General features: G+C 41.2%; 2 protein-coding genes across 2 annotated transcripts in view; one reads left to right on the top strand and one right to left on the bottom strand.

Annotated features, from left to right (window-relative positions):
• Nucleotides 1-13,367, top strand: part of LOC139343488 (synaptic vesicular amine transporter-like) — a 32,765-nt gene that overhangs the window by 5,145 nt on the left and 14,253 nt on the right. Inside the window, exons 3-6 of the mRNA XM_070981181.1 lie at nucleotides 1,560-1,881; nucleotides 1,982-2,040; nucleotides 3,679-3,762; nucleotides 3,926-4,018. Of these exons, the coding sequence (XP_070837282.1) occupies nucleotides 1,560-1,881; nucleotides 1,982-2,040; nucleotides 3,679-3,762; nucleotides 3,926-4,018 (558 nt within the window). The remainder of the gene's footprint in view (nucleotides 1-1,559; nucleotides 1,882-1,981; nucleotides 2,041-3,678; nucleotides 3,763-3,925; nucleotides 4,019-13,367) is intronic.
• The window catches only part of LOC139343486 (SWI/SNF-related matrix-associated actin-dependent regulator of chromatin subfamily E member 1-like), a 366,467-nt gene that overhangs the window by 345,832 nt on the left and 7,268 nt on the right, over nucleotides 1-13,367 (bottom strand). The gene's annotated exons all lie outside the window — the stretch shown is intronic.

Below are 13,367 nucleotides of genomic sequence, written 5' to 3'. Positions count from 1 at the left end.
ATAAATACATGCTTCAACAAATAACTGCATGAGTTCAGCTTGGAGTAATAATATGTTTATCACTGAGATAATCTCACATACGCAAAAAAGCCTAGGTTCCTAAAGAATTGATCATTTAAAGTGAATTACATAGACTAGATGTCATTAAATTATCCAGAACAATTGCAACAAAACAGCCATGGTGAATTTAGAAAAATATATATCAGAAAAGATAAAAAAAAAAAAAAAAAACATTTTATCTGAAAAATATATTTGTTAATATTCACAAACAGTCTAATTTGCTTTAACTGTTCAATGAATATTTTAAAATGTAGGTATTGACAAACTTGTGCAATTATTGTGGCATTTATTTATTTAAATATTTTACTGGCAATTTCAATTTGAGTCACCCAGTATTGTAAAACAGTAAGTGTTTGTATCCCCTTATTGTAGGCTATTTAGAGAGACTACATACATAGTTGAATCTAAATATGATTAAGTATTAAGTGCAGAATAGACCCATCATTTGTTTTGCCCTGTGATTTTGTATCGTTTGAAGATGATTCCCCGAGAGCAACAGCACTCACAAGATACAGACACAGAAACATTAGGTGTTTTTGCATAAAGTATCGGTAGTAGATCGGTATCACCGATACCAGCCTGAATTTTACTCAGTATTGAATCGGAAAGGAAATTGGTGGTATAGAACATCACTATCTGTAACCCCCACCCTTCCCCATCCTGCTCAGTGTGTAAAAAAAAACCAAGCGGCTCCCCCTCCGGCTCCCAGGCAGGAAACGGCTCCGATCGTTCACTTCAAAGAGCAGCTCTAAGAGCCGTTTCGTTCGCAACCGACACATCATCAGTTCCTCTAGTGGCACAACTTGGTGGGCGTTATCCTGGTGATTTCTCGGTGTGAGAAATACAAGATATAGTGTGTGAGCATGTGAACAGGTTGATATACGTGTGTCTTACGCCCAATGGGTGAGACTTGAAAGCTTTGCCAGCGAAGTCTCTGCAGGGATGGGGGCGTTGCCCTGCATGTTTGTGTCTGGGGCAGGCGCATGCGCAGTTGGAGGAATCGCCGATCGATTACTTTCCCCTGCGACTCGACTGTGACCTCAGTGACGTCATTTTCAGCACTTTTCGAGTTGTACCCGTAAACTTGAATTCATATTCACAGTGAAGACTTTGTAGTCGTAGAAAAATGAGTTGTATTCATAAGACTTTGCACTCACAGCTTTTAGACTTATACTCATATAAATACAATCGTAACCCAAACCCAATTTCACAGACTCACGTATGTGACAGCAAAATTTTGTGTAAAACAACTTTTATGACATACAAATTGTTAACTTTACAAATATGGACACATCTTTTTGTCAGTGAAACAATGAACCTGTGAATGTTGTCGGCAATGCTGATCATGCTGTGCTTGTAAATTCATGTATAATAATATCATTTTGATGGTCATCTTTAAAAAATAACACTGCATGTCATTTTAGGGCCATCTGCTGAAGAGATCAAATCTCATTCAAAATGTGAGATTAAGATTTTGTTATGCTTTATTTTGTGGGCAGTGCCAATCCTTCCAAGTTACCTGTACATAACTGACCAGGCTTCCTCTACCACATCTGGGAACAACACTGGCTCAACAGTCAGTCCTGCTATCATCCAGTCACTCAAGAACAGATCAGGGATTTTGGACTCTACATTTGCAACTCCACACCAGAGCCCAGCTTTATCCAGTGATCCCACCATGGCCAGCAGACCCCCTGATTCAAACTGTTCTGGAGCAGGTGCTGAGCTGGATGCAGTAAACATCAAAGTTGGACTGCTGTTGGCCTCGAAACCCGGTGTACAGCTTATCATTAACCCCTTAATTGGGTCACTAACTGACAGGTGGGTGGCTTTGATCTGTGGGGAATGGGCACACATTTATCAAGCTCAAAAACACATGACTCAGTGGTCCCTACTTATGTACTGTTGTATTGTTGCACAGGATTGGATACCACATCCCACTGTGTGCTGGTTTCTGCATAATCATCTCAGCAGCCACCTGTAAGTATCACATTAGACAGCAGCTCTATGTGAAAACACGCACTCCCACTTTGTTAATGTGGGGGCGAGCCGTTATTGCAGACGGACCCCGCAAAGAAATATAGGGTTGACTTCTGTCACAAGGTAATGCATCCGGTTAGGCTGTGTTGAACAGCCAAATAGATGCAACCACACTTTTACATTGTAATGCGAGCACCTTATTTCTGTTGTTTAACTTACAATCATTATGATAAATGATACATTGACTGCCGCTGTGGTAACTTCCCAGAGTTATACATTCCTGTCTCCCGTGTTTTGGTGTCTGCAGAACCTTTAAACTCACAAACCTGCTAGATCGTATTTAATGTCTCATGGATGTGTGAAACAACATGCACCCGCCAATGGAGCGGCTTGTTTTGGACAGTTGTCTTGTTCCACACTGTCCCAGTGAATGAAACATGCATTCAAATATAAAACAAAGTTTCTTTACCTCGTATCTAATTATGTTTATATAGTAGTAACTATATATACTACTATATAATTACTGTCTATAGTAATTGGTAAAGTAATGCAATTACTTTGTGAGAGAAGTACTTAGTAAGTGTAAGTAACTACTAATTGTCAGTAACTTACACAAAACTGGAGGTTGACAGCTTGAATTAATCTTGGACTCATTCTACATTGAAGATAGCTAGCTGAAGGTAAAGCTAATGTTATGTTATGTTATGTTATGTTATGTTATGTTATGTTATGTTATGTTATGTTATGTTAGCTTACCTTTTTATAAATATCTTTTTGCTGGCCTGCATGTTTTTGTAGATGGCCCAGCGGTTTTGTTGTTATTTCTATCTATTTTTCAGGAGAATTGCAAATAAATTTAGTCTGTAAATCTGTTACTTGTCTTCTCCCAAGAACCATTAGCCAACATTATTGGCTGTTCACATGCTCAGTCAGTCCACTCCTACTCCCCTGCCAGCCACACCCACCTGCCCACTCACCTGATCACACACCTGACATTCATTCCCAATCAGTCTAGTATTTAAGCTGCTCTCCCACTCTCACTCAGTGCCAGATTGTTCTTTGTTTCCATGCAAGACTCTCATTGCCAAACCCACCTGCCTTTGAACACATCTGTTCTCCTGTTCCCCGGTAAACATCTCAGCCTTTTGTGTCTGACCACGAGCCTTGAGATTTTTTGTTCACCTGTGACTATTTGATGTTTGGTTCAATTAACATTTCGAGAGAATCTGTATTCCATTGAGAGACTATAGTTCCAAACGGATCCTCGAACTACATTGTTACTTGTCTTTCTCTGCCAAGCCTGATATTAAAGTTGCTACAAGCTATACCCATGTTCTGGTGGTACTGCAATTGGGTCCTAATATTACCTGTTACAACTGGCATTGAATTAAGAACGGGTAATGTTAGCTAACATCACTGGCAAGGATGTCTTGTCATTGACGCGCAAAGCTGTTTAATTTTGGGCAGTGGAGGATTGTTACTCAAATCAGGATTTAGAGTATGTGATTCCACAAATGCATGAAGAATTTTGTGTTTTTACTATGCATTCTACCAAAAAGTTAATTCTTCATACATTTTTTTATGATTTATTATTTATAATTTATATATTATTGAATCTCTCTGTCTGTTTCTTGTAAGTGTTTGCCTTTTCATCGAGCTACATCTTACTGCTGCTGGTGAGATCAGTGCAAGGTGTAGGTGGATCCTGCTTGTCTGTGGCAGGTAAGATATGTTTTGAGTTGAATCCACTAAAACAACCGGTAGAATTTAGCGGAAAAGAGCTGGCTTCATGTCCACTTATTATTATTATCATTATCATTATCATTATCATTATCATTATCATTATCATTATTATTATTATTATTTTATTGCCTCTGTTTTACAGGAATGGGAATGCTGGCTGATGTGTACAAAGATGGCAAGGAGAGAGGGCATGCGATGAGTATATCATTCATTGGTTTGTCCTTAGGATTGATAGGTGTGTGCATACAGACACAGCTTCTAGGTACACATACAAAAATAAAGAGTTTTTGGTTGAAAAAAAAAAGTGCAAAACTGCTTTATTATACAGTAAAAATTACCTTTCACTCACAGATTTCTCTAAGGTGTATATAAACTGGAAGAGGTAAAATCCATCCATCCATCCATTTTCTATACCACCTATCCCTTTCGGGGTTGCGGGGGGCGGGGGGGGGCTGGAGCCTATCCCAGCTTCAACAGGCGAGAGGCAGGGTAGAAGAGGTAAAATTTCTATCGAAATCTTAGGTGTGCTTGCAATCCCAATGCGCTTGCTGGCCCTTCTGTGTCCCTGGAACACTTTGTCACTCCACGTCACTGCTGAATCGCAACATGGTTTCTCAAAATTTTAAAGCATTAACTAATTTGCTGTTATTGTGCTGCATAACTGGCAACATGATATCATGGTATGTTTGTGACTGGTTTAAGGGGTTCATCTGGACCGACTTGACGGAATTCAGAGGAAAAAATAATTTTCCGTTGTGTCTCTGGTTCATAAGTCACCAGGCAAAAAGTGTAAAGTGCTTTATAGGTGGTGTGTGTACCGCTTCTGTTTGTGACTTGTTTGGATATGCCAAGCAGACACCCAAGAGTCATACTTGATACAGATGTCGTCAAACTACTGAAGTGATTGTCCTCATCTTCTGGTTGGCTTTTGGGTGTTTTCGAGAGTTTTCTTCATGCTCAACCACTGTGTCAGTCAACCAAGGAAGTTATCAAGTCCCTCTTGTACCAATGTGGCCGCATCATTTGGTTCCCAGCGATGGAAGAGGAAAGGAAGGCTGTGATTGAAGTTTGATGATGTTTACCTTAGGACTTTGGGAGCAATAGATCGCTGTCATGTACAGATCAGAGCTGCAGTCAATGATGCCACCTGTTACAGAAAAACGTTTTACTCTGTTGAACTGCAAGCTGTCTGTAACCACACAGGAAGATCTGTAGATGTCTTTGTCTTTGATTATCCTGGTTAAGTCCATGATGCCAGGATTCGCCGCTGCAGTCTACTTTTTGTGTCTGTAGTGTGTCAGCCTGCTGACCACTCTCTGCTTGGTGATGGAGGATATCCTCGTATTGACAGCCCCATTATCGTCTTGCCACACAAGGAGTCGGTCGAGGGACCAATCCAAGCTTGCTTCAACAGGCATCATTCAAGGCTAAGAGACCTCTTTTGGCAGGATGAAGGCCCAGTGGAGAGCTATCTTTCTTCAGACTTTACCACTGGATTGGCTGATTGTCCACAAGGTGGTCACTGCCTGTACAATGCTCCCCAACTTCCTCCTGGGAGATATTAGGGATGAAGCTGTGTTTGAGCTCACCAAAAGATGAGTTGCAGAAGTGGTGAGATCTGTGACAAGTGAAAAACTTGCATCTGAGCAGAGGTACAATGTGCTGCAAGAGTATGATTGTATGTGATGTACTGTGGCTGACACACAGGGTACATGTGCAAAAACTAAGAATGCAGTTGTGTTGTTTGGCCCCTGTTGCTGTAATAACCCAGTAATAAGTGTTTTTTTTAATTCTATATTTCAAAATTGTAGTTCGAGTCAAAAATACAGAATTCAGAACAGTTCATAGAATATACAAAAGGTTCCTAAGAAATATGCTGTATTTATATAATGAAAAAACTGCCACTTTAGGCAGACTCAGCAGGTCACCTACAGCTGTGTAAATCCACAAGATGCCAGCTGCCTCCCACGATCTGGACAATATGTCAGAATCATCTGATTCATAGGAACAAAGCAGCCAACACCAACCTCAGAAACTGTACCACAGTAGTACAAAAGAAGAACTGCAGTACTGCCAGTTTAAATTTCCAACTAAACACCTGTGAATCTGTTGGGCAGAGATGCACTTTGTAGAATGGAACGCATCATCCTATGCTCCCCTAGTGGAGGGATAATTGACACAAACAAAAAGGAAGGATGGATGATAGCTTTAAGGGGAGCTCAAGCCAACAAAAAAGAAGAACATCTTTTGTACTAGCTGGGAGATATAACACACCTCCAACCTGTCTACGCATAATGGGGAAAAATTCATCAGAGCTCAGCTCCCTGAAGGCAAAAACCAGACCTTCTATTTCATTGCACTCTACAATGCTTCAAGACTCAAGACTGAAAAATGCAGAACGATTGACATACCAGCAGCATTGACTCAGCAGCATTAACTCTGGGTAAACAAGGAGCCGCGTTTTCCATTTGTAAAACTGAAAATGTGAGACAATTCAAAATAAATAATTCATCCAGTTCCTCCACTCTCATTACTGCAGGGTATGAGTTTAAGAATTTTGGGCCCATGGTTAAAGAGGCACTAGAAGTGGAGTACAAACCCACCAAATGTCCCGAAAAAACTACATTAAAATAATGGTATCTATTTGACATCAGTTGACACCACTGGCAGTCAGGTTTCCACAGGTCCCTGAAGGGGTTGTTGCCGGTGACCTGTTCCGTCAAATAATTAAGCAGGTGCCTACTTAATTATGGTATAATCAACATTATACTGATGTGGAGATAGTCAAATCTGCTCAAACAATTGAGTCAAGGTAAAACCAGGTTACAAACTACCCTGGAAACCCCTCAAGCTTGATGATGATAGGGGAATTAAAGCAACAATTGAGGAACTTTTGAAAGCTGTAGTGCTAATAAAAGAACCCTGCCTTGCCATTTCAGACTTAAAGAGAGATAAGAATAAATATAGATTTGTAGACCTTCATCCAAAGGTTGCTCATTTCATGGTCACTGATCAAGTTGTTTGTTTTACTCTTGTAATAACATCTCTCCCTTCCTGCTCTAGATATTTCCCCATTTTCAGATCCCCCATTTACCAAACTATTCCCACAAACAATATTACAAATATTACAAATTACACAAATTATTATACAAATGACAAAGTAAATACACAAGCAAAAGCAAATGAAAAACCATTCCCCTTCTTGTTTGTTTCTCTGTCTTCAAGTGTTCTCTCCCTTTTGAAGCTATTGCTATTTTTTTTAATGCGTATTTACAATGTGCACAACCAGAGTTATTTGTGCATTTATTTATTAGGTTTCTCTGTCAGAAGCATCCAACTATTATTTCCGAAGGTTCACAAGTACTACTCCTATTTTATAATATTTTAATTGTAGTCCTTTTCTGTTAATTCGCCTTTATTCACAAACAGCTACAACCTTTTAGCTGGAAAAGATAACGGTTTCAGTCACCTGCCAAGCTGTGCTCCCAGGTCGTCATTCTGAGATCAATGGTCTCCACAACAGTTTCTGTCACATCACCAGTAGTCTAGATAAAACCCTTTTTTCTCTCTCAGCTCATGCACACGCACCCCCCCCCCCCCACACACACACACGTATACTGCATACACACATACATATATATGTGTGTGTGTGTGTGTGTGTGTGTGTGTGTGTGTGTGTGTGTGTGTGTAAAATTGCAGAACAATAAGATATATCCTTCTGCAATAATTTGGGTTAATTTTTTTTTTTTATATATGTCTTACCAGTATAAGCAGATTTCCATGAACTCACTCCCACACAGATGAAATGAGTAAGAGCTGCTTACCTTATTTTAGGTGGCCACCCAGGCTGTGCCCAGAGCTAAAAAGAGCTCTTTTCTTATCCTGCAACACCAGCAATGCCAAACTTTTGTTGTGGTGGAAAAAAATCACCTGATGAAGAGGTATTGCAACCTCAGTTTGTCTCTGCAGAGTACAAAACTGAGTCTCACAAAATACTTAATGAATTACATAGTAATGCAACGCCCTCTATCCCTCTCCTAGGTACTCCCTCTTTTTGGGTTAGTTCTTGTTGCGAAACAGGATACATTTTCCAATTTTTTTATCAACTCTTGACACCTGAATAGTTCTGCTTTACTTCTTGGTTTAGGGGAGTATTGAGGAGGAGTCACACATCCCTTAGTTGGTCTGTGTTATATGAGGACACTGAGTAGTTGGATCATGGTATATTGTAGCATGGTAAATATAGAATTATACCTGAAAACCTTAAATAACACTTGAATAATACTTTTCTACACACTTGCGCTGTTGCACTGTTGCTGTTGCACTGTTGCTGTTGCACTGTTGCTGTTGCACTGTTGGGTTAAAAACAACCCAATATGGGTTATTTTTTAACCCAACACTGGTTAAATATTGGACAGAACACATGCTGGGTTATTTTGAACCAACAAGTTGGGTTGGTTTCCTTATGTGGCGGGAGAAGAGATGAACAGCAGCAGTTCAACTGCGAGTGGAAGATCTAGAGAACCTTGACAACACCGACAACGCCACCTTAGGACTTGCACCTAAAGAGTATACTCGTTTAACTTTAACTTCCCTGAGAGGGTTTCCCGAAACAGCCCATGCACAGGTAAGTGCACAAATGAATACAGGCACAATTACAAACAGTTCAACAACCTTTATTAATCACAATAAAATATTCATTTAATAAATTATGTTTATTCTTTAAAAACGTTGGTGTGGTTCCCTTTTACCCCTGCAGTGTATGATGTTCAGCTAGTGCAATAAGCCACTGAGTTAGCTCGGAGGAAAGGCAGGCCACAGCTAGCTGCGGCAGAGGTCCCTGCACACTCAAATAATCACACACAAAAAAAAAAGAAATACAAGAAACCAAATAGGCTATCTATATACAAATTAACTAATAACTCAAATCAATCCCAAAGGAAAATAAACAAAAGGCATGCACCCATGCAGGAGTTTGGCAGGCCCCTACCTACAACGGCTGTGATAAAACCTAAATCCTGAAACCACGACCTGAATCAGCACACTTCAACTACCACACTGCGGTAAAGAGAGACACCAACGTAACCAAGCAGAGCGGTACAGCAACTCGACCACGAGGCACACGAGGCAGAGACCAGAGGCAACAACAAAAAAACACAAGAAGCCAAAAGGAGAAAAGAGAGGCAAGGCAGGGCAAACAGCTTAACGCCAGGCAAGCTTTAAAAGAAACAAAGCCAGCTGTTAGCGACCTTAAATATGCACTGGCAGATAAACGGAGCACTGAGTTTGTGCCACGGTATACCTGTGTTAGTCATAGCTAGTGCACCTCGCTCCGCTAGCTGTTAGCAGCGGCGGCTAACCAGAAGGGGACACGCACACACCAACCAGGCCCAACACGCCAACCTAAAAACAAAGAGCTGTCAACACGGCACCTTATAGCATTATCCAAACTTCAGACTGTGCTACATACCTGAAGAAGACTGCACATACCACGCCAGCTCAGCAGAGCTGCACGCCAGCCAGCACCCATTTCAGAGGAGGAGAGAGAGAGAGAGACTAACCAGATGTCCGGTATTTAACAGGTCCGCATTAGCGGCCAATAATACGCGACTGCACTACCGGTGCCGGTAAGGGGCGTGCCACACACCTGCCGCGATCGCCATGCCTGCTAATCAATAAAAGACAGATGGGACACAGAAGAGAAACAATCAAATATCACCATTCGGTTACACTTAAACCAAAGGTTGGGTTGTTTACACAACCCAGTTGGGTTGTTCATATAACCCAACCATAGACTCAATTTGACTATACTGCTGGGTTCTTTCTACTCAATCAGTTGGGTTGCTAATTTCTAATTATTAATATTTTATTATAATTATATAATATTGTTATGGTCATTAGTTATTGATTAAATATATTCTGACACAAAAAAATAAGAAAAAAATATTTATTAAAATTTAAAATTCATAGAATACAAAATATTTTAAGTAACAAACTTTCAAAACTATTTTGAAACTTTTAAGAATGTCAAAATTTAAAATTTACAGAATACAAAAATATTTTAAGTTACAAACTTTCTGTAATTGTATAAAAAAAGAAGTGACTTAATCTTTTCAGAACAAAAAACATTAAAACTATCTAAAAACAATATCTAATCAACTATGCAACTGCCTAACTTACAAATTCATTATGTTTCTTAATGAACTTGAGCCTGTCGCCTATTCTGGGAATCAAGGTTGTGATGGTTGGAAGATCAAGGTAGCCAAAGCTCTCTTCATCAGTTGCCTCCTCTGGAACACAGAAAAAAGAAAAAAAAAAAAAACAAAACATTAAAATCACCACACCAAAATCTTTTTAGTGCGTGTGTCTTCCTTGCTATTCATGACTTGCACCTGGTTTCATTATATAATCTGAACCTATTATGATATGGCCAGGTGTTACAGAAATTCAGTTTCATTGTACACAATTCACTGCAGTAGAACTATTGTAAAATGTTCAAATTAAGGGGACAAAATTGTTGTTAACATCCCAGATTTAGCTTTAAGATATTTTTTTCATCTGTAGTCCTAATTTTGAAATTTAACCAAACCATAAAAACAGACATTATGCACACAGAAGCAAAGAAAAAAAATTGAGGAGCTGACAACTGAATTTCACACTGAGGTTAATAGAGTATCTAACTGGTACAACACTCAAAATATTTTCTTCCTTAAAATTAATATGGGAAAATAGTGGTCCTTTAGCAGAGAGTAGAATAAGGCTCAGTGAATAATTATCCCAATTTATTTATAATAGTAGTGGCTACCAAGTCAGTACCAATAAAATAATGTGACATGGAAACAACTTAAATTGACTTACCACTAAACCTGTCAATGAGCCCTGGAAGCTGCCACTCAATCAATTTGGATCTCAAAAAGTCGTCCATGAGGTGGGAGAATCAAACTGCAAAACCAACACAAAGAATTAAAATAAAACAAACGTATCATAGATAACTTATTCAGTAACGTTAAATCAAAGGTATTTTCACTGCTGTAACAATTAACTTCTCTACGGTTTTAAACTTCAACTTGAGCAAATTAGAAAGTTACCGGTTCCCCCTCGGCAAACTCAAGCTGGCTAATAGAGCACGGACTGGCTGGCTAGATGAGGCTTGCTAGCAAAACCAGTAGCCAAAACCAAAATCCTGGTTTTTACCTTCCCCTAACCCCTAACCCCTCATCTAAACCTAACCCTGGCCGCAACCTCATACACTCACCACACACACCGCACATACACCCACCACGCATACTACATTCAAGATACCAAACATTTTCAAGACACCCACCACACATACTACACAACATACATCAAACACTTTGCAAACTACCACACACACTACATATAGGACACCAAACACTTCTCATACATACACCTCCAGCACACCTCATACACAGCACAAACATTATCCACATACCCATAACAGAACACACACATACACAAACCCTAGAATACCTGTCAATACACAATCATCGATGCAACCACTGACCCAACCACCGGACCCAGAAACGAGACGCATCAGTAAATTATATTTCAGACTCATACAGGCTACACACCATCTCCGGATCATTAACAATGCAATATCCACCAATACATTTCCACCTGGGATGCTTCGACAAACCACCCGTCTCACCAACTTTATCAGACCTGCAGCTCCATCCGAAGAGACTAAAACAAAGGTAGCCAACAACACCACCACCTGGATGAGCAACAATATGGTAATTCTCAAAGAACACTATACAACCACCATATCCTCTCAGGGCACCCTACCCCAGAACCCACAGGCTCTGCAGATAGCCGTTGGCTGGGCCAAGAAGAGATTTGGCACCAGACTGTCTTCCACCACTCTCCACAGAGTCAAACACCGCATTGGAAACCAACAACAAAGCCATGAACCACTTCCCCAGCACCTCCAACCCTCCCCTCCTTCCCCCTTAATTTCCCCTCTCCCTCTTCCTAACCCAACCGAAGACAATCATCAACCATTACAAAAACACCTTCCACATCTCCCTCCCCACACACTCCCCCTTCCCCTTCAACAATCAAGATCAAGACGGAAAAACTCTCTCCCCTCCATCCCAGAAGACCCAGAAGAAGACTTCCCAGAACTGCCACCAGCCGAAGCCCCACACAGACTCATCCCCTATCAGGGCACAGTTAACTCACTGGCAGCGGAAACCCACCCCCAGAATCCCCACACTCAACCCAAAAAGAACCCTCCAGTGACGCCCACCTCAGTGATATCCCCACAAGTCGATCACTCTAACAGCACTTTCAGTAGGACTCAAAGCCCTCCCTCCCCCCCTCTCCATCAGGCCATCGGGCCCTAATACATCCACCCCCCTACCCCCCAGACCCATCAAAAAGGCCAATACACCTGTCATGACACCTCCACTGGACAACAATAATGTACGTGGACCTGATCCCCAACTCTCCCCCATCCTACCCATTACACCAGCACCCCCTGGAAGAAACCTCAAAACACCCCCCTTTCCTCTTCCCCCATCCCCACCTCAGCAGATGGAACCAAGAACAACCAATAACAGAATCATCTTTCCGAACCAGAAAACACAAAGAGTAGAGGCTCAAGTGTACTCCCCACCCTCCCCTATTTCAAGTACCATCAACAACTGGAAACATACCAAAACAACCTCCAACAACCCAACCCACCAAGCCCACATCCATGCCCGAATCCCATATTTCAGTATACACCATTGACAATATTCTCCCTTTCTCCCAAGCAGATGGCGCCAGGGACTAGGCAGACCTACCGGGAGGGCAGACCCCTGTCACGGAAGAGATGGGTATAAACATGATGAGCGGGCAATTAAAAGTCAACATGACAGACACCAACGCCCTATCTGAACCCTCTCTAATCCAAGACACTCTGACAGGGTCCCTGCCCTCCGATCTGCCGACCCCAGATACCAACAACCATCTCACCCTAAACCAGACCCCAACATCACCCACTTACACCAACCTCATCCCTCCTCCACTCAGTATACAGAAACCCACTTACCACCTGGCCAGACCAAACCGGAAACTGCAAGATTGGTTCTTCAGGCCCCGGAAACCAGTAATCATTTTGGGAGACTCCAACATTAACAGAATACCGGCACACAACAATCCAAACATCCAACTCGACAGTTACCCAGGAGCAAACCTATACCACTTTCTCAAGATCTGCCAGAAAACCATCACCAACCCCACTGTAAAAATTGTCATCTTTTCCATCGGCCTCAATAACAAGGATCAAGACCCAAAACAGACATCCATTAAACAGTTGAAAGCTTTAGCTAGACAAGCCCGGTCCACCTTCCCCAACGCAGACATATATTTCCCCATAATTAACTTTTCCAACAAACTCACTTTGAAACAACAGGCCAACCTGAAACTCATCAATAACACCATCACTACATATTTCTCTTTTCTGGCAGAAATCCCTCACGACCTCTTCACCACAGAACCTGACAATGTACACTGGACATCCACAACAGCCATGGCCATCTTCAACTCCTGGTGTAGACAACTAAATTTATCACAATATC

The sequence above is a fragment of the Chaetodon trifascialis genome, chromosome 15, assembly GCF_039877785.1.
Source record: "Chaetodon trifascialis isolate fChaTrf1 chromosome 15, fChaTrf1.hap1, whole genome shotgun sequence".
Lineage (NCBI taxonomy): Eukaryota > Metazoa > Chordata > Actinopteri > Chaetodontiformes > Chaetodontidae > Chaetodon > Chaetodon trifascialis.
The sequence above is the reverse complement of the archived record's forward strand: the minus strand, read 5'-3'. Positions and strand labels throughout refer to the sequence as shown.